Raw genomic sequence first — 20,822 nt, forward strand, 5'->3', positions numbered from 1 at the left:
TTTAAAGTAGAGTGATTAATCTGATACAATCTGCATAATTCAAGGACCTAAATCTCCCACGCAATTAAAATATCAAAATATAAGAAAATAACCGTAATTCTTTCCTCCTCCGTGACCCGCCAATACTATACGGGGAGACACTCATTTTCACACTCTTCTTCTAAACAAAAATGGAAGCCGGTGAACACTCACCTCCAACATCACCGGAAACCGACCTAATGGAAATAAAAACAGAAAAAACACCATACTCACCATCAGAACCACCAAAAATCCACCGTCTAGATGAGTCCGTGGTCAACCGAATCGCCGCCGGAGAAGTAATTCAACGCCCTGTTTCAGCCATCAAAGAACTAGTAGAAAACAGCCTCGACGCGCACTCTACCTCTATAAACGTCGTTGTTAAAGACGGTGGCCTTAAACTCATTCAAGTCTCCGATGACGGCCACGGCATTCGCGTACTTAAATAAAAAAAAACTCAAATTTTAATTTTCAAAGGTACAATAATTTTTTTTTTTAATTTAATGTAATTTAATTTTCTGCAGCGTGAGGATTTGCCAATATTATGCGAGAGGCATACGACGTCGAAGCTGACTAATTACGAGGATTTACAGTCGATTAAGTCAATGGGGTTCAGAGGAGAGGCATTGGCCAGCATGACTTATGTAGGTCATGTGACTGTCACTACTATTACTCCGGGAAAATTGCATGGTTACAGGCAAGCAAACAATTTTTTTTTTTGCATTTTAACTGTTTGATTAAATGCTTCTGAGAAAAGTTTTCAACTTTACCTGTTTTCACTTTCTTATAGTGAAAATCAATAATTTAATGGAGGATCTGGGTTTTGTTATTGCTCTTGTTTTTTGTTTCAGGGTTTCATATAGAGATGGGGTAATGGAGGATGAGCCTAAGCCTTGTGCTGCAGTTAAAGGGACGCAGATAATGGTGTGTGTGAATTGGACTTTTGATTTTATATGTGGTTTGCTTGTTTAATTCATAAAAATTTGCAATATAGAAAACAAATTAAATGAAGGGAGAAAAAAATGGGGATGTCGTTATGAGTGCAAAATTTAGAAGACCGTTGTATGTTAAGTTTGTTTGATAGATGATGTGGATTTTGATATATGTCATCAAATCGTTAAATCCTCGAGAATGAATGAATGCTAGTTGATTTTGATCCTGCTGAGAAAAGGTTAGAATTTACTGGAAATTTTAGTGACAATCTCTGATTTTCTATATTATTATTGTTGTTGTTTTTTTTTTTTTTTATAAGTATTTTTCCTCCTCAAATAATTTGGATTTTGCTGCGTCTTAAATAATCTAGTTGCTTGTCTTATTAGGTAGAAAACTTGTTCTATAACATGATTGCTAGGAGAAAGACATTCCAGAATTCTTCAGATGATTATTCCAAAATAGTGGACTTGCTAAGCCGATTTGCGATTCATCATATTAACGTGAGCTTTTCTTGCAGAAAGGTTGGTCTCTTGATTATCAAAGCTTAGCTTAACATACGGTATTGAATTGCATGGTTTGAATATTTATTGAACAATTCTGGTAATTTTTTTTTTAATTCTATTGTAATCAGCATGGAGCATCCAGAGCAGATGTCCACTCAGTCACCACATCATCAAGGCTTGATTCCATCAGATCTGTTTATGGAGTTTCTGTTGCTCTCAATCTAATGAAAATAGAAGTTCCAGACAGTGATCCTTCAAGTTCAGTTTTTAATATGGATGGACTCATTTCCAATTCAAATTATGTGGCGAAGAAAACAACAATGGTTCTTTTTATCAATGGTATGTGTTTTTTCACAATTGTAACAAGAAGTCCTTCCCCCCATTTCATGAGCTATTTTCATGATCAAGAAAAAGCGGCTGTGCTTCTGACATTTTTATCACATATAACATAAAAACTAGAGTGATTCTTGTATGGTTTCCTGAACTTCAGGAACCATTACTGTTAATTTTATTGAGCGGTACTGTCTACATGAGAGTCTTAAACTTAGAGCACTCTTTTGACTTTCCAGGTACAATCCACAAGCTAAATTCTTTTATGTGGATTGTTATGGAAAGAAGAAAAATAGGATGAATTGCGAATTATTTGAAGTTATATACCTTTTACTCTTTTTCCCCCCTTCTCTTTTCCTGTAAGAGTATGAAAAGACAGAAAGAAAGAAAATAGTTTGGTTCTCACACATTTTCCTTTTGTAACTTTCTTTTACCTTGGTCTTTTTTGTTTGCTACAGATAGACTAGTGGAATGCACTGCTTTAAAGAGAGCTATTGAAATTGTTTATGCTGCTACCTTACCAAAAGCTTCAAAACCTTTCATATACATGTCAATAGTATTGCCACCTGAGCATGTTGATGTGAATGTGCATCCAACAAAGAGAGAGGTACGCATTTCCAGGAATATGGATAATTTTATTCAATAAATCTGGTCAATGAGGGGAGTAATATGGATAAGTATAAAGCAGAAAAAGGAAAATAATGTCCTCAGATCCCTTGTTCTCTGTAAAAATCAGGTGGAATGTTTTATTTTGCAATTACTCATAATTAGAATCCTAGGGGGAAACAGAAAAATAAAATAAAATCCCATAGCAGTGTCAAATTCCCCTGGCATTTTTTACAGAACTCTACTTGTCTCATGTCCTATGCCTTGGTTTTTATGTTAACAGTTGCTGATAAAGAGGTCATTGCGATATGTGTATTAAAACATGCTGCAATGCTGGGTTAACTATAACTATATTTATTTGTTCACTACTTTGCTGTGTTGACAATTTTTCACCTTTTTTTGGTTCAGGGTGATGGCTCATATCTGACAAATAAATTTATCCTTAGTATTGATCAGAGTTGTACTTAAAGACTGTTCTAAACCTTTGTGATTTTGCATTATAATTTGAAGACCTTTCTACATTTGAAAAGTTCTTGTTTGGTTTTATTTAAGTACATCTCAATTAGCTTGGCAACAAACTAATGGATTATTTTTTTGTCTTCTAGTAAGATCTGAACCTAAAATTTGTCTTCCCATTCCTTTACCAGTACAAGTGCAATCCAAGGCCAAAAAGTCATATGCGGGGATGGTTTTTGGTTCCTTCTACTGTCTGACCAATCCATTTGAGAGCATCTTTTAGATATTGGCAAGTTTAAATGGGAGACTATAAATTCACCTTTTTTTGTTCAGGGTGATGGCTCATATCTGACAAATAAATTCATCCTTAGCATTGATCAGAGTTGTACTTAAAGACTGTTCTAAACCTTTGTGATTTTGCATTATAATTTGAAGACCTTTCTACAATTGAAAAGTTCTTGTTTGGTATTATTTAAGTACATATCAATTAGCTTGGCAACAAACTAATGGATTATTTTTTCATCTTCTAGTTAGATCTGAACCTAAAATTTGTCTTCCCATTCCTTTACCAGTACAAGTGCAATCCAAGGCCAAAAAGTCATATGCGGGGATGGTTTTTGGTTCCTTCTACTGTCTGACCAATCCATTTGAGAGCATCTTTTAGATATTGGCAAGTTTAAAAGGGAGACTATGAACTCGTTTGCTGAAATTTCAAATCAGTCCATTATATTAGTTTGATTTTCTGTTTCAACATGAGGAGGTGTACTGAAATCAGAAAAAAATATTCTGCATTTCTTCATTGTTCTAAATGTTTCATTTACTTATTAGTTCTAGCTTTGTTTGTTTGGTCATTTAATGATAATCTGTCTGCTACAGTTGGTCTTGCTTTGCTTCCTAGGAAATGTAACTTTTTTGCAACTGTTTAGACCACAGATGGATGGTTTAGTCGAGAGATTGTGTATAGCCAAATAAATGCCATTAGATGATTTTAGATCCTCCAATTAGTGAAAATACCAAACTTTAAACTCAAGTAATTCATAAACCTTGTAATTGATTCCTTCCATTTTAATCTTTATCATGTAGCCTTATTAGGTCTTAACTATGCCCTGATTCCCTGTTCCTTGAGTGATTGTGAAGAATATAGAATAATCCAATACGCCCTCTGTCCCTAAGTTTCGACTTTATACACAGATTATCAAAGAACAATTAATTTGATTCCATGCCATCTATTCTCACATGACTTTCTAGTGTTACCTTTTTATTGTATTTCAGGATCAAGCATGCATAAATCTATTGGTGTTGGGCTAGTGCTGAGAGATTGGATATCCTAATTAGTTAGTTCAAGTCTTTAAACAACAAAACAAATTTTTTTTTTCTAATAAATACATAAACCACAATTATTATTATTATTGTTGTTGTTGTTGTTGTTATATTTTTTTTATCATTACATGCTACAAAGTCTTTGGGAACTCACAATATCATAACCTTATAAAGAGTACAATTACCTTAACAATTTTTCTAAAAATTCATGAGACATTTACTCCCAAATTTGCATGAATTATATTTCAAAAGCTCAATGAATGGAGAGTTTTATTTAAATCTAAGTTAATGAGAGATAAAATAGTTAGATTAAGAGTGAAAGTGGATTTTAATCAGGGTATGACACAAAAACCAAATAGTTAATGCTTTGACATTTTCAGTGGACAGCAATTTTGGGACATCTCAAAATGGAAAGGTGGATAGACTCTCTATGACGAGAGATATGCAGTAATGTGTGTGATCTTCTATTCTTTACTTTTTTCAGCTGCTGTTGTTTGCTACATAGAGAGCGTAACTATAAGTTTTGAAATTCAAGTTGCCTTCTTAGCACATATGGGATTCAAGTTGCCTTCTTAGCACATATGGGATTCAAGTTGCCTTCTTAGCACATATGGGAGTGAACTTAGGTGTTCTCTCATACATGCATAGGACAGATTTCAGTAACATTTATGGTGGGTAGTTCTTGTGAAGGTAAAAAGAAAAGGAATATGCTTATTGTTTATTCATTACTTGCATAAGCTTACATGGGTATGGTAGGCTAGGTGTGCCTTATATGCTCAGTTTACATTTATACTAAATGCCAATGAGTTGTTTTGTTTTATTAATGTAGAAGGAAAAATATAAAATACAAAACTGTATTTGTATCATATATGAATTTGGTACAGAAAGAAGTGTATAGCTTTTCATTTACTTTAAATTCTACCCCCTTCCAAAACTATATATTAATTTGCTTTCAGTAAAGAAATCATGTGCTAATATGCAGGTAAGCCTTCTGAACCAGGAATTCATTATTAACACGATACAATCTGCTGTTGAATCAAAATTGAGGAACTCAAACGAGGCTAGGACATTTCAAGAACAGGTACATTTTGGTAATGAAGCTTGGAACTAGATGTTTTCACAATTTCTTAGCTATCTGTTTCTTTTAACTCTGACCAATCTGTTAATATTACCTCAAAATTTGGATCCAATTAAGAAGTACCAAATCCATTAGAGTGTCTTTCTTTTGATAACATATAGTAACTGGTAAATTCATACTCAAATTTTGTTGGATCATCCTATTCTAATCACTATATAATCTTGGATTATTTCCTTATTTGCCTGAATTCCTTGGTAATAAGCAGTATATTATAGGATTAGACTAAACCTGTGCATCAAGTCACCAAGACCACACTGCATGAAGTCCTGTAATATGTAGTTTTAGAAGATAGAAAGGGCTCTTTCGAGATTATAAAGTGGAAACTTGAACTCATTTCATGTCTTAAGCATTTAGCTTTACTTTGGACTATAATGTTCAAGAAGTTCTGCTTTCACAGTTTGAGCTGAATGTTCTAAATTACTTATGGAGCCTATCTGTATGTTCACTGGGTATTTCTGCCTAACACTGGGCAAGAATTAAACTGTATATCTTTCCTCTTTTCTGTTCTTACTAGACTTGTGGTGAGTGTGACACTATTTCTAGTGTTCTCTATATTAATGTGTTTATCCTTTTTGCTTTATTTCCATCTTCTTTTTCATGCATGTAGACGTTGGATTCCTCTCCAAGTGTTACTTTAAGTGCAAAAAAGGATTCAAATGTTAACCCCTCACCCTCGCCTTATGGTATGGAGCTAATATACTGGTTATCTTATGGTTTGCCTCAATTTTGTCAGAGTCACTGCGATGCCTATTAAGATACTGTTACGTTATTGCATATAATCAGGGTCAAAATTGCAAAAAGTTCCAGTGAATAAAATGGTAAGAACTGATGCATCGGATCCTGCTGGAAGGCTGCATGCCTATTTGCAAGCCAGGCCTGTTGATAATCTTGAAGGGAATTCTAGCTTGGCAGCTGTGAGGTAGGTTCCTTAATCAGTTGTCGTTTTATGTGACCAATGTGAGTCAATTAACCCTTCTAAGTGGCTTTAAGTGCAACCATCCTTGATTGTTCTGATGCTTCTTGAATATCTCATTATCAAATAAGGCATTCTTTTTTGCACATTTTAGGCATCTTTAGTCAATTAGCCCTGACTGATAACTGGCATTAAGTGCAACTTTTAGCAAAATATCCTATATTAATTGGAGTAGTTCATTAAATGCCTTTTTTTTGGGAAGGCAACACCGTAGTATTTTACTGAAAAAAATTTTTCATGTGAAAATTTTTGTTGTTTGTAGCTCAATTTTAATCCATCTAAATATTTTTTAATGATCAAAACTTTGTAATGTAAAAAACATAAGAAGCTAGATGAGAGTTCAATGACCATTTGATATTCAGACCTCACGGAGAAGAGAGCACAAAACTACAGAACTCTATAAATGTGATAGTATGGGATGATAGAAGGCTAGAAATTTATATAGAATACTATAGACTACTTGTGTTAAATTGGTTCTCTATCAGTTTGCATGCTCCCTTTCTATTTTTTATTCTTCATGTGAATAGGCAATTGCTTTCCGCTAAAAGTTGGAGTTCAATTTCAACAATCACAATAATAAAATTGCGAGTTGAATGATTTTTATACACATAACCAGTTACCTGATTTCTTTAAATTCTACAACTGCAGGTCTTCAGTTAGACAAAGAAGAAACCCTAAGGAAAGTGCAGATATTTCGTCTGTTCAGGAGCTTGTTAATGATATTGATGGAAACTGTCATTCAGGTAGCATTTGACCATATTTATCATGCTTTGGAAAGAGAAATCCTTCCATAAGATACAATGTATCAGATACTTCTTCTGATGTATGTTACTGTAGGTCTGCTGGATATTGTCAGAAACTGCACATATATTGGAATGGCAGATGATGTTTTTGCATTGCTTCAGTATAAAACGCAGCTGTATCTTGCAAATGTAGTGAACTTAAGGTAACAATTCTATGCTGACTGAAATTTTGCATTAATTATCTGTTTATAACAAATATAGTTGCCCAGTATTGTATTGTCAACTTCTTAGCATGGCCACTTTATGCATGAATGACTTTTTTATGTAATGAAGATTGAAGATGCATTCAGCATTGCTTCCAAAATAAAATGATCCTAGGAAGTTGCTTGCTTGGAAGAATATGCCTATTTAACTTGATGTATACATGCATGTATGTTCTCCCTTCCCCATTCCTTTCACCAACAGCTTCTTCATAACTATTCTGGATAAATAACAATTCCTTACATTTATTTCTTGTATAGTTGTTCTAAGTTGGTTTTGGAAGTACATCCACAACAGCTTTATTTTTCTTTCTTCTTTTTTTCCCATTTTTTTTTTAGCTTAATTGGTCCAGTCCAAAAACAACAAGAGGCGTTCAACCAAGCCTATTACATCAGCTTTAAGAAATGGGCCAAGCCACTAGGAACCTATATGATATTCTTCCTCCACTGACTGAATGATTAGTTCTGTTTCTATGCATTTACAGCAAAGAGCTCATGTATCAGCAAGTTCTACGACGATTTGCTCATTTCAATGTCATACAACTGAGTGATCCAGCCCCTCTTAGATTGCTCATTATGTTGGCATTGAAGGAAGAAGACTTGGATCTAGAATCCAATGAAAATGAAGACTTGAGAGAGAAGATTGCAGAAGTAACTTCTATTCTTTTATGTTGATAGCTTCATTAAATTACCATTAAAGTTCTGTATAACAAATTTATTGAACCTTATGAGATATCATTCTAACAATTGATGGGTAGTATATTTCCTATTGGAATTCGAACAAAACATTCTGATGTGTGGATGAGCTAGAATTTGCTTTACTTCTTTTGAACTGTTGTTTTTGTTGTTCAAATATGCACTCTTTTTATAATTTTTAGTTTTGATACAAGCATGCACGTTTAGATGGTCTCAAAATGAATTTTTACTTTGCTTGAGCAATCTTTCGTGACTTAAAAATAAATTCGAGTTGATTTACATGTCACAGTTAAAAAAGTCATAAAGCAGAGGTATATACTTTTTTCATAAAGGGAAATACATGACTGTCATTAACAATATCTTTTCATTCTCATGTAGATCTAGAGCAACTGATGATATCACATTCATGTTATTACTTTAAAGTTTTTTTTTATCTCAATAATGAACATGGGTTCTTAAATATATGTCCGTTCCTCATTTTACCTTTCTTTTTCTTGAGGTTCTAAGTTTTGACTTTATTGGTAGCCTTTTCTGCTAATTTCTAGAGCTTTATTTTCAACACAGTCAAAGGCTTCTTATTACTGTAGCTGAAGGAGCAAGCTTCTGTTTTCTTATTGTGCCAAAAATATGACTGCCATTAACAGTATCTTTTCATTATCATGTACGTTTGATTTTCTTCAGATGAACACTGAACTGCTAAAGGATAAGGCAGAACTGCTAGAGGAGTATTTCTGCATATACATTGACTCACATGGGAATTTGTCTCGGCTTCCTGTCATACTTGACCAATATACACCTGACATGGATCGGATTCCTGAATTTGTACTTAGTTTGGGAAATGATGTAGGTTTGAGATCCCTGAAACTTCACTTCTTTGATATTTAAATTCTATTAGATGAGAGTTGAGTCTCTCAATTGAATTGTTTTTTTGTTCTCTTTGTTTTGTTGTTATTCCTTTGTTGAATGCTTTGATAATAAGTATAAGTAGTATATAGCACGTTTTACTATTTGCTTGCTCTTCAGTATTCTAAAATTTTTCAAAAAAAAAAAAAATTTCTTTTAAATTTTCTTGCACCTCTAATTTCAACAAAATTATCCATGATAGAAATACTTTGATGATAAATGAATTGCACATTTGATGCTTGTTGTTCTATGTGAGGAAGCTTTTTTGTTCTTTCTATTTCTTTCACTTTATCTGTTGTAATGCCAAAATTTGAAATAGCCCATTTTCTGTAGAATCTCATCCTGATGTAAAATGTGGGAAGTTCCTAAACAGTTGGCAAGCATATAGATTCAAACCATCAATCTCTTATGTAAGTATGCCATTTTGTTCATATATTTGATTTTCAACTCTTTTTGTAGGTTGATTGGGAGGATGAAAAGAATTGCTTTCAAACAATTGCAGCTGCTGTTGGGAACTTCTATGCCATGCATCCTCCTCTATTGCCCAGTCCCTCAGGTGATGGTTTACAATTTTACAGAAGAAGGAAACCTGAAAAGAATCCTGATGATAAAGAAAAAGCAACTGACATAGGTACATCTGCTGTTTGGAATTTCATGCATTGTTTTGTGTTTGACACCTGTGACAGTATAGTTTTTTTTTTTTTTTTTATGGTAATTGTGGCTTTTGAGGGTAAACTATGAACTTCTTAATACTTTAGCATCACAACTTCTGTGTAGCCATAATAGGAGCTGCAAAACAAGTATATGTTCTTCAGGTAGGATTTGCGAGAATACAATGCTTTTCATAATTTATCAGATATGTTAATTAGTGATGACTGCTCTGCTAATGGCAAAAATCATTAAATAATTCCACAACTTTTGGGTACTGTCATGAAGTTTTATACAATGATGTATGGAGAAATGAAATTACAAGACACTTTTTTTGTTCCTTTTAAAATGTGCTATGTCTTCCTATACTGCAGTTCATCATTTAATTGTTGTAGGTGCAAAGCTTTAAATTTCATGTTATAATCTGTTTTTAAATATGAAATATTCTTCCCTTCTTGCAAAAATAATATATTTCTAAAGAGGGGAAGTTGAACGAAATCTTTGCTGTGGCATTTGCTTGATTTCACTTGATCACCTATGTGGTTTTGGGCACAACACTTTGCTGGTTTGTGCTCCTGAGGGGTACTTAGTTAACTGATTCTTTTAGATTTGGTAGACGTGGCAATAGCCCTGAGGATATTTATTTCATAATTTTCTGTCTCCATTCTGCACATGGAACATTCTAGTAGCCTCAATATTCCTGTTTGTTTATTTAGAATGATTTCCAAAATCATGTGTTTCTTTTGTAAAAACATTTAATGGTAGTGATTTCGAACTTAGATCACGGCCTTGTATAATTGTCTAAAGTTAAAACATATAAACAGCATGGTTTTCTGTTTTAAGATCATCGTTCAGGTGCCCTCTTGTGCCTTATCTGGTTAACCAATTCTGTTATTTGACAGAAAGAGCAATTTCATTTTTAGTCTCGAAGACCATTGATTAATGAATTTTTTTCTCTCAATCAATCTTCTCATGAAAAACACTAGCAAATGCCCCGTGATGTTTTCCAGTTTTATCTGACCACTTTTATTTTCCAACCTTGTTCCATCTTTCTGTAAAACATTCATGTAACAGCGATGATTGTTAAATCCTTGCTACCTGAGATCACTACCTGGAGTATCTGGTGAAAGTAATGACATAAAAGCAATAGTCTTTCCAAAATTGCCTATTTCCATCTTCATCTCTTTGCTTCCCAAGTAACCAATTTCAGGATCAATGGAAGCATAGAAATGAATTTATCTTGAAGCTCTGAAGCTTGAATATAGGATCAAACCAAAATGCAGACTTGTTGAAAAAAGCAATTGAATGCTGGGCTCAATCAGGTGGGGGCAAAAGGATCAGCTAGGTTTCTTCTTGAAGAAGTAATGTTGGGAGTTCTTACTAGCCTGGTTCATTGTTTTGTAGTACGAACTTAGCTGTTTGTGTTCTTGAATTGCTTGCATTTCTTGCTAGCTAATTGATGATGTTACCTGATAAAAGTTTTTGGCATGCACATTTCACCAAGGTCAACCAACTTGCTAGTCACTGAATACCTGTAAATGACTATGCTCTGGATTTATATTGTTTAAAACACTGCTCACCCCCCCAACTACATTGGACATGAGGCTTAGTTGATTTGAGTTATACCCGCCACTATTCTTCAAGGAGAGGAAACACATATAGAAAGCTCCATTGTCTAAGAAATGATCATTCCTCTTTGTAGTTTCTACTTAGAGATCGGCAAGCATTTTAAGATTTGAACTTTTACAGATGTTGAAACGGAGGATGAACTTGAGCATGAATTGCTGTCTGAGGCAGAGACTGCATGGGCCCAGCGTGAATGGTCAATACAGCATGTATTGTTTCCTTCCATGAGACTCTTTTTAAAGCCACCAACTTCAATGGCTACAAATGGGACATTTGTTCAGGTAAGAATACAGGGGCCTGATAGTATGCCATTCAGTTTTTATTTTTATTTTTGCTTTTGCTTGTTGCTTTTGATTTTCAGTTTCATTCCAAATGGAACTTGCAAGATGACCTGGTTTTGACTTTTTATTTTTATTTTGAAAAGGCAATTTGTGGTTACTAGTGGCTGTTGCTTGGCCAGTGGTGGCTGACACAATTAACAGCGGACAAATGTTGGTCTTTGTGGAGGTGGTGGGAGAGTGGAGGGATGGTTGATCATACTCTGTGCTAATAATTTACAAGTGAAATTTTTTTATTTAAAAACTTTAGAAATCCCTTTTCTGGTTCAAACTTGAGCAGAGTTCCCTTCAATGGTGGAACCTCTGTTAAGTTATAGAGGCTTACAGGTTCTTGTGGAATTAACAATTTTGGGAGTTCCTGCTTAGGGTGTTTCATAGTTTATTCAAGTTAGATAACTTTAGCCCTCCATCTTATTTCATTAATCATTTCTTGGGTCTTCCTGATGCCCAAGAAAGCACTCACTGTTGGTGTTGGCTGACAGCCATCCTAATGTTGTTGTCAGTTTTCAAGTAAATGATGAAAATCTCATGTGGTCCATTTTGCTTAGCTACATCTAAATGGTGGCTTTACTTGCTTCACATGTATGATCAGTTCCTTTCAAAAACGCTCCTTTCTATTTTTCCAGTATCAGTGCTGCCATTGATTATCTTTTATGCTATAATTTTCTGTTAGGGATTTTACACTATGCTGCATATGTTTGCAAGGCTGATTTATGATCCTTGCTTTGCACAGGTAGCTTCATTGGAGAAGCTTTACAAGATATTTGAGAGATGCTAAATGAATTCACTTCAGACTTATCGACAGAATCCCGACAGACTGGAGCTGTTCTTTTGTTGCTGGACTGCAAGGTACACTGGGAAATTTTGGTGGACTGGTTCTATCTTTCTATATATGATGTCTCTATGATCTGTAGAAAAAAGGAATCCTGGAGATTTTGCATGTTGCTCGTAGATCAACTAATGGTATTATGTGTTGTAAAGAAAGAATTTCGTAATGAATCCACCACAATATGGTCTCTCCCAGGCCTGTTGGTTGAAGCTTAGTTCTTTCATATTTTAGGAGTTGTTAGTTTAGGGCAGGCCTCCTCTCTCTGTCTCTATGCTTTTCCAGCTTTTTTCTCTGTAGGCTGTAGTTTTGATGCTGGAAAAATTAGGTTAGTCCCACTGCTGAATACTATTATTTTAATTATAGGAATGGATATAAAGACTCAGACTCCGATCTACATGGTTGCAGAAAATGATATGATACTTAACTAATTGTTATGAGAGGTTTACAAAGAGAATTTTATTAAATTTTAACCTAAAGTCAAAACCAAGTTCCATGATCAGCTAACTTGTAGCTTTAATCAAGTTCTATTACTCCTTCAACTTTGACGGGGTGAAATCTTCAGTTCTTAAAAATTTGTTTTTCTTCTGTTAAATTTGTTTTTTTTTTAGGTTTTTGGATTGTTTTAATGTATTAATGTCAAAAATAAACTTCTTAATATAACTTTCTCTCACCATTTAAGTTAGACAATGTAAAAATTACCCCCGGAAAGGGACAAGATGATAGAAAAGTTGAAGGAAATGGGAAGATGCTCCTTGAGACCTGGATGCCTCCTTAATTTACAAAAACTTTCCACATCAAAACTGCTAAAGGCCAGCTCATCTACTTGACTTGTTACATTCATGTCAAGTAGATGAGAAAACTGCTAAAGAAGGAAGAGAAAACTACAAATTGCCGCTACTAAAAATTCGTTCTTTGTATTCTATTTTAATCAAATTGTCAAAAATGTTGTGATTTAGTCATTGACTTCTTGTTAATTTGGGGGGGGGGGGGGGGGTGTGTGTGTTTGTGTGTATCACACAATCTACATATCGAATTCTAAGATTTTCTTACTGTGTATTATAAAATCATTATTATTAGTTTGTTGTATAATAAAGATTTTGGCATGATTTCCACACTCCCTGTTTACAATAAATTGTAATTTTCTTCTCTCTGTTTTTATTTTATTTTATTTTAATGTATAGTATTCCCCATGATAATCCATACAAACACTGTATTTTTTTATTGGACTCTATAATAAAAGGCTTAGCTTTTGGTTGAAAGCAAGTGGTAGCTTAATGTGCTTGTATTTCAAATCAAAACAGACTGTATATTCCGCATCGTTGTGTGCCTTGAAACAAATATGCTTCTATTTGTTTATATACAGATACTCTGCACTTTGGGACTGTTCATGAGGCGTAGAAATCTATAATATAGCACTTCTAGTTGTTTTTCATTTTTATTCCTTTTAATTTTAGTTTTTTTTAATATTTCAATTCTCAAGCTCTAATCTCTAGAGCTTTATAGAGGAGACACTTGTCAAGGAGAGGAAGAGAGAGAATGATTTTGACTGGTGTAGGCAACCGGAGGAACTATTACTTTAGTGTTTAAAAATTTTAATTTTTTTTTTATTTTAAATTAATATAATTTTAGTGTTTTCAAATTATTTTAATGTGTTAATATTAAAAATAATTTTTAAAAAATAAAAAAAATATTATTTACATAAAAAACTATGATTGAAATTTTTAGATAGTGACCGGTGTAGCAGGAAGATGCTCTGGAAATTTTGATAAATAACGAAATATATTATTGAAATGAAATGGTTCTGTATAATGATGAGCATGGCTAGTAAACTAACAAGGACACAAGAATGTCAACTGGTAAATCAGAATGGAAGGGTAAGAAACAAGTTATGTAAAACAAAAAGAAAGAAAATTGTTTTCTCGTTTCCATGATTATGAATCAATGAAGTGTTTTAAATGTAAAGAAAATTTCTGGGCCATTATGGATCATTTCTTACAGAACCAATTGAGGAGAGCTATACATAGGAAGAAGTAGATGGCAGTAAGAACAAAACTGATAGGGAATTCCGGGAAGGTGATTATGTTTACTTGAAACTTCAACCATATAGCTACAGGAGTGATCCTCACCTTTCCTCCTCCATCCACTGATGGCAAAGCTGTTGAAGTTACTACATTTTCACCAAGTTTCTTCTGTAGCAATGAAACTTGAAAAACTGTAGGGAATTCCGGGAAGGTGATTATGTTTACTTGAAACTTCAACCATACAAGTAGCCCAGCATAACATTAAGAGAGCATTTTAAACTCAATCCATGGTTCTATGGTCCCTATAATTAGATCTTGGTTTAGTTGCATATATATAAACTGGGATTACTAGAAAGAGCTGTGATACACCCAGTTTTTCAAGTTTCATTGCTACAGAAGAAACTTGGTGAAAATGTAGTAACTTCAACAGCTTTGCCATCAGTGGATGGAGGAGGAAAGGTGAGGATCACTCCTGTAGCTATATTGGACGGGAAGCTCATGAAGCAAGGTCGCAGTTAGGGAGTAGTTAGTTGCAGAGGAAGATAGTCATCTTCAGGTATACATAATAATATGTGGAAAACATGTGAGGCAAGTGATAAAGAATTTAACTCTGTGTGTAATAAGCTGCAGAAGTCTCTTTCTCTTCTCCTCCTCCTCAATCTCTATTTTTTACTCATTGCTAAGGGCATTTATCTTAACAACTGGCTTGGCCTGTTTGATCATTAATTTCATTCCTTGAAAAACACACACACAGAGTTATCATGTTTTCCTTTGGATCCAAAGATTAGGTTGCAATCCAATCAAAAAAAGAAATATCTGGTCAAGCCTCCAAATATAATGGTATATATAACGAGGATGAGTTTTAATCAATTCGAGGTTTTAAGTAGGATGAAAATCATATGCTGATCATGTACTATTAATTTTTAGCCATGGGAATGCTTTATTTTTTTTTATCTCGATTAATTTCTCGAGATCCTAAAATTAATGATCATGTAGGTTTCTAATGGCTCTAATATTCGTAGTACTTAAACTGGTAATTTTTTAAAAACAAATTCAAAACCTAACTAATTAAATTATACCCTTAAGAATTATGCAAATGCTTTAGTTAATCTTGGTCAAATTAGCTCTTCCAACTAGAGAAATTTGAGTAAACCTGACATTTAATTTCAAAATAATTTTTTTGCGTTTTCAAGTTGTTCAAAACATACAACCAGTTAAAGTAGAGTTGGCTTGAGTGATAACAATATTCTATTACTTAAAATATTGATTTCGAAATTGATGGTTTGGATACAAGCATGATGTATCATTCTTAATTAATTTGAGAGAAGTTAAACAACAAAAGAATATATATATTGTATTTTATGCATGCAATATAATTTACTTATACATCCATTGATGTAATTGGGTGGTCGCTTGGTGCAGAAACACAAGGAACCCATTATTTTATTTTATTGCTCTTTTATTTTATTTTGTCAACATGGCCATGGACTTTCTTGGGTTTTAAATTTTTCACTAGTTAGATGGTTTGTGCTCTGCTGCTGTTTTTTTTTCAATATAATAAAAGCTCATGTAATATTAATATTTTAAAAGAAGCAAAAATAAAATCTATACATGATGATTTGTTAAATTCTAAATATGTGATTAATCAAGAAGCTCGACATTTTACCAATTTAATGTTGAAGGAAAAAATCAATAAATTTAATTAACAATTTAAAATAAAAAAAATTAATAAATTTAATCTAATTAATAATTTTTTTATTTTAAAAAGTTAAATTTAACAAAGGCTGAAAAAACTCGAGGCAACTCGTGTTATTATCATAATGACATGAAAATCTCATAGAAAGTGAATAAAAAAAATGATAGAGGATAAGATAGAAAAACAAAGGAAAGAAAAAAGCTAGCATGGGTGAACCTTCTAGACTAAGGTTAATTTGTTAAACCCACAATCCATTAAATTCTAAACTTGGTCTCGACCCAGAAGCTCAACACCTGAAGGATTAAATATTGGAGGATGAAATTAATTAATTAAATTCCTTTAAAAAAATCTAAATTTAACAAAGATTGAAAAAAAAGTCAAGGCAACCCATGTTATTTTTAAATTACTTCAAAATCCCATATAAAGTGAATACAAAAGACAAAAGTGTTTTGTAGGATGAAACAAAAAAAATTAAAAAATAAAAGAAAAACTCAAGTAAACCTCATAAACCTGAGTTAAACTCTCAAATTCATAACCTATTAAATTTTAGATTATTATACAACATGTGCCACCTATGCATGAAGGGAACACCAGGATGCTTCAGTCGCTGCCTTAGAAGTAAGGTTTCGAGAAGTAAGGTTTCGACCACCAGGCACGAGTTGTCCAAACCTTGTGGGCATTGTACACGCACCTTTATTTTTTTTTAATTTAATTATTTATCAAATAACACTATTACCCTTAATAAAACTCGATAATTACAAAATATAAAAAACAGAAGTACTTCTAAACCAAAGGCGCAAAGGTTTTTAAATTTTAAGGGCAATGAAATAATTTATTTTTGTTAAAATTTATTCAAAGATAGAAAAACTCTAGAATGATATTTTATTTTGTTTATTGGAAAGATTAAATTAGTACTTTAATTGTTTTTAAAAAACAAAAAAAAGACAATAAAGCTCTCATTCCCATGTTTAGAAAATTTTGCTTATAAGGGTAATGAAATAATCACACCATGCTAAATAAAATTACAAGGACATTATTGCTCTGTCCAAATCTTTAATGAATTTTGGCCTCGAAAATATCATTCTACCCTTATAGTTAAGAGCAAAATCCATGGTAATTTCACTCTTGATCTACAGTAAACCTGATGCCTTATAGTTTTTATTCTGAGTTAATTTCAAAAATACCCTTTTCACATTGAGTCATCATCAATGTTTCTATTTTGTCTATATACTTCATCTATCGATTTTATTATTAATATCAAGTCGACTTTCCATTCAAATCTCTGAGCAAATTAATCTGTTATACACATTTGCGATAGCTCAAGAATTTAAAGATTTATTAGTTGTAGAATTTTAATGGTCAAATAGTGAAAAAAATATATAATGGATGATTTGCCTAGCCATGCTGGGCCATTCAGACGCGTGAATCTAAACTCTTTTTTGATTAGCTCTTTGTTTTTTTATTTTTTTATTTAATATTGAATTTTATTGAATTTTATAATTTACTATTTGGTTGATTGAAAATTAATTTTTATATTTTTTATTATATAATAAAATAAAAAATTAATTCAACCTGCTGGAATCCATAACTTAGATTACAAGTTTAGCGGGTTGAATAGAATTAATCTAACTTTCTTATTTTTTTCTTTAAATTTATCAAGTTGACAAGGTCATGTTGGGATAAGTCTGACACAATTTATTTTAAAATCCGAGCTAAACAAAAAATTAAGTAAAAAATTTTCAAGTTTGATTCGTAATATCGATTTTAATTACAATATCAAAAATATTTCTACAAAAAATATTATCTCGTTCAAAATTTTTTTGTTCAAAGTTGCAACTATTGCTCGGGAAATAACCTAATAATAACTATACGAATGAGGGATATTTTTGTAACTAACCCTACTTGATGTCTTTTCTTTGTGGCAAATTAGTCTTAGATTGGCAATGTGAATGTGATTAATTTCTCATAGCAAGTAGAACAAATAATAAAATAAAAGCACAGTAAGCAAATAGAAGTCAATAGAACAAATTTAAAGGCTTAGGACTGATTTTATGGTTTTTTTAATTTTTCATTAACAAATTGTTAATGTTGAATGCCGGTTCAAACTTGTATAAATCCATGCTGATGACTACGCCAATGCTTGCCCGTCTCGCTTTCTCTCTAGTTCATTGTGTTAACTAGCTCGTTTAGTAGAGAGACATGGTTTTAACTTTCCTTCACCTTGCCATTCTCGGTCTTTCCCTTGTTTTTATCCTTTTCTTTCGTAGGAGAAAACTTTCAGGATTTAGGCTTCCACCCGGCAACACGGGATGGCCCATCATAGGAGAAACTTTGGAGTTTGCAATGAATCACCGACGGGGGTGCCCTGAGAAGTTTGTCATCGATAGGATGTGCAAATACTCCCCTGAGGTGTTCAAAACCTCTTTGTTTGGGGAGAAAATTGTTGTATTTTGTGGTGCCTCAGGGAACAAGTTTTTGTTCACCAGCCACAACAAGTATGTTACTTCATGGTGGCCACCCTCAATGGCTAAAGTTTGGTTCTTCCCTGAGAATCAAGAAAACACTGTAGAAGTCTGCAATAAAATGCGAAGTGTCCTGCCTGAGTTTCTCAAGCCAGATGCTCTGCAAGATTACATCCCTGTCATGGACTCCATGGCCAAGGAACAATTGGAGACGGATTGGTCTCCACATAAGCAAGTGCAGGTGTTTTCACTATCAAAGAAGTACACATTTGCTTCAGCTTGCAAAGTGTTTATGAACTTGATAGATCCTGAGCAACTAACAAGATTGTCAAATCCTTTCACGCAAATTGTAGCTGGCCTAATATCAATTCCTATTAAAATTCCTGGTACGGCTTTCAGTCGTGGTGTCGAAGGAGGCAAAATTGCTCGGGAGGAGCTTCTAGCAATCATCAGGCAGAGGAAAAGAGAGCTTTTGAAGAACAAAGAGCTGAATAGTATTGATTTGTTAACTCGCCTGCTCCTGGCATCATATGAGAATGGCGAAACAAATGATGAAAAACAGATTGCTAACAAGATAATCGGTTTGCTTGTCGCCAGCCATGATACAATGAGCACTGCACTCACATGCATTCTGAACTATCTTGCTGAGTATCCCCAAGTCTACGAGGGTGTCCTCCATGGTATGTCTCGAATAAGTTTGAAACATTCTTAGGTTTTTTCTTTGTATTTGAAATTTATAATATTAAGGATGGTAGAATTATAACTTCCCTGGATTTTAACTAATACTATATCATAAAACATTTCAACTAGAAAAATAATTTTATATTAATTCTTTAATCGAGAATTGGAGATGCACACATAACATACTGTTTTTTGTGTGTGATAATTATGTTATTAATGGTTAAGAATTAAAACTTAAAAGTACAATATGGATCACCCAAGATCTGCTGACAAAAAGATCACTCCCAGACCACACACAACATACTATTACCATACATGTTTTTCACGTCATTTGACTGAGATTTTGTCTTGGTTAATAGAACAAATGGAGATTGCCAAATCCAAAAATCCAGGAGAGTTATTGAACTGGGATGATGTTAAGAAGATGAAGTATTCTTGGTGCGTGGCTTGTGAAGCAATGCGGCTCTCTCCTCCCGTTCCAGGAACATTTAGAGAGGCAATCACAGACTTCACGTACGCAGGTTTTACAATTCCAAAAGGATGGAAGGTACATATCCAGATTTCTTAGTCAGTCAGCCAAGAAACTCAACAACTAAAATTAAATTTATTATCTTATGATTATGAGCTAATAATTATTAGTATTAATCTATACAAAGTTTCCTACGTGCAGACTTTTTGGACAACATATTCCACGAACAGAAATCCTAAGTATTTTCCAGATCCAGAAAAATTTGATCCTTCAAGATTTGAGGGGAGGGGCCCGGCACCGTACAGCTTTGTTCCTTTCGGTGGAGGACCTCGAATGTGTCCCGGAAAAGAGTATGCTCGGCTAGCAACACTGGTTTTCATGCATAATGTGGTGACTAAGTTCAAATGGAGGAAAGTAAATCCTGATGAAAAGATCATTTACAATCCAACACCTACTCCAGAAAATGGCTTGTTGATTCATCTGGAGATTATTAACAGTTAAGCTCCATGCATTTAGCAAACTATACATGATGTGAACCTTATGAATAGTTTAAGGTTGTCCCATCATTAGTTGTGTTATGTGCTATTTGTTTCACTTTTACTTTCAAAATGATGTTTCTATTTTCATGTTGCTTCAACTTTATTGTAATAATGGTTGCCTGGTCACCGTTGCCGGGTGGTCCGATGATGTCTATTCAATTGTTTACAAATAAATAATATTTTTCAGATTCTCGATTTTATTTCATTTAAACTTAATTTAAATGTTAAAACTTGAGAGAAATCATTTAAATTATCACCTCTTTAAATTATCATCAAAAAGGGAAAGAAAAAAATTGAGAAAAATTGATCGTGAAATATATCAGTAAAAAAAAATCAATTATTTGTGTATTTTTCTTTACTTTAAAGGTGATGGTATATGACACTGTCGATACAGACATGAAGAGAAAGAGGTGATCTACTTGATCCATTTATTTTTCACTTCACCGGTGACGTCTTGTGGGTTCACGCGCTACCAGAAGCGGCGACGCTTAGAACAGACATGCCACCACTATTTATTTAGCCTAGAGTCTTTCAATTTATGCTTCCTGAGTTCCTAGCAGTCTTTCTAACCCGTTTCCAACTTTTGGAATGATCATTTTGCAAATTTTAATTTTTAATTTTAATTTTTTTTTAA

At 33.4% G+C, this 20,822-nt stretch overlaps 2 protein-coding genes across 2 annotated transcripts; both read left to right on the forward strand.

Annotated features, from left to right (window-relative positions):
• The first annotated feature begins 115 nt into the window (after nucleotides 1-115).
• Nucleotides 116-12,714, forward strand: LOC133706333 (DNA mismatch repair protein MLH1). The gene is made up of 16 exons (XM_062131842.1): nucleotides 116-455; nucleotides 543-715; nucleotides 870-942; nucleotides 1,338-1,472; nucleotides 1,583-1,793; nucleotides 2,243-2,391; nucleotides 5,149-5,247; nucleotides 5,912-5,987; nucleotides 6,088-6,223; nucleotides 6,926-7,020; nucleotides 7,115-7,223; nucleotides 7,766-7,931; nucleotides 8,658-8,819; nucleotides 9,339-9,510; nucleotides 11,277-11,434; nucleotides 12,225-12,714. Exons 1-16 carry the CDS (start codon nucleotides 171-173, stop codon nucleotides 12,267-12,269), a joined length of 2,244 nt encoding a protein of 747 aa, XP_061987826.1. The 5' UTR covers nucleotides 116-170; the 3' UTR covers nucleotides 12,270-12,714.
• Nucleotides 12,715-18,236: 5,522 nt separating this feature from the next.
• On the forward strand, nucleotides 18,237-20,150 carry LOC133668664 (beta-amyrin 28-monooxygenase-like). The gene is made up of 3 exons (XM_062088616.1): nucleotides 18,237-19,179; nucleotides 19,540-19,727; nucleotides 19,851-20,150. Exons 1-3 carry the CDS (start codon nucleotides 18,237-18,239, stop codon nucleotides 20,148-20,150), a joined length of 1,431 nt encoding a protein of 476 aa, XP_061944600.1.
• The last annotated feature ends 672 nt before the right edge of the window (nucleotides 20,151-20,822 follow it).

This window comes from Populus nigra, chromosome 11 (assembly GCF_951802175.1).
Source record: "Populus nigra chromosome 11, ddPopNigr1.1, whole genome shotgun sequence".
Classification (NCBI taxonomy): Eukaryota; Viridiplantae; Streptophyta; class Magnoliopsida; order Malpighiales; family Salicaceae; genus Populus; species Populus nigra.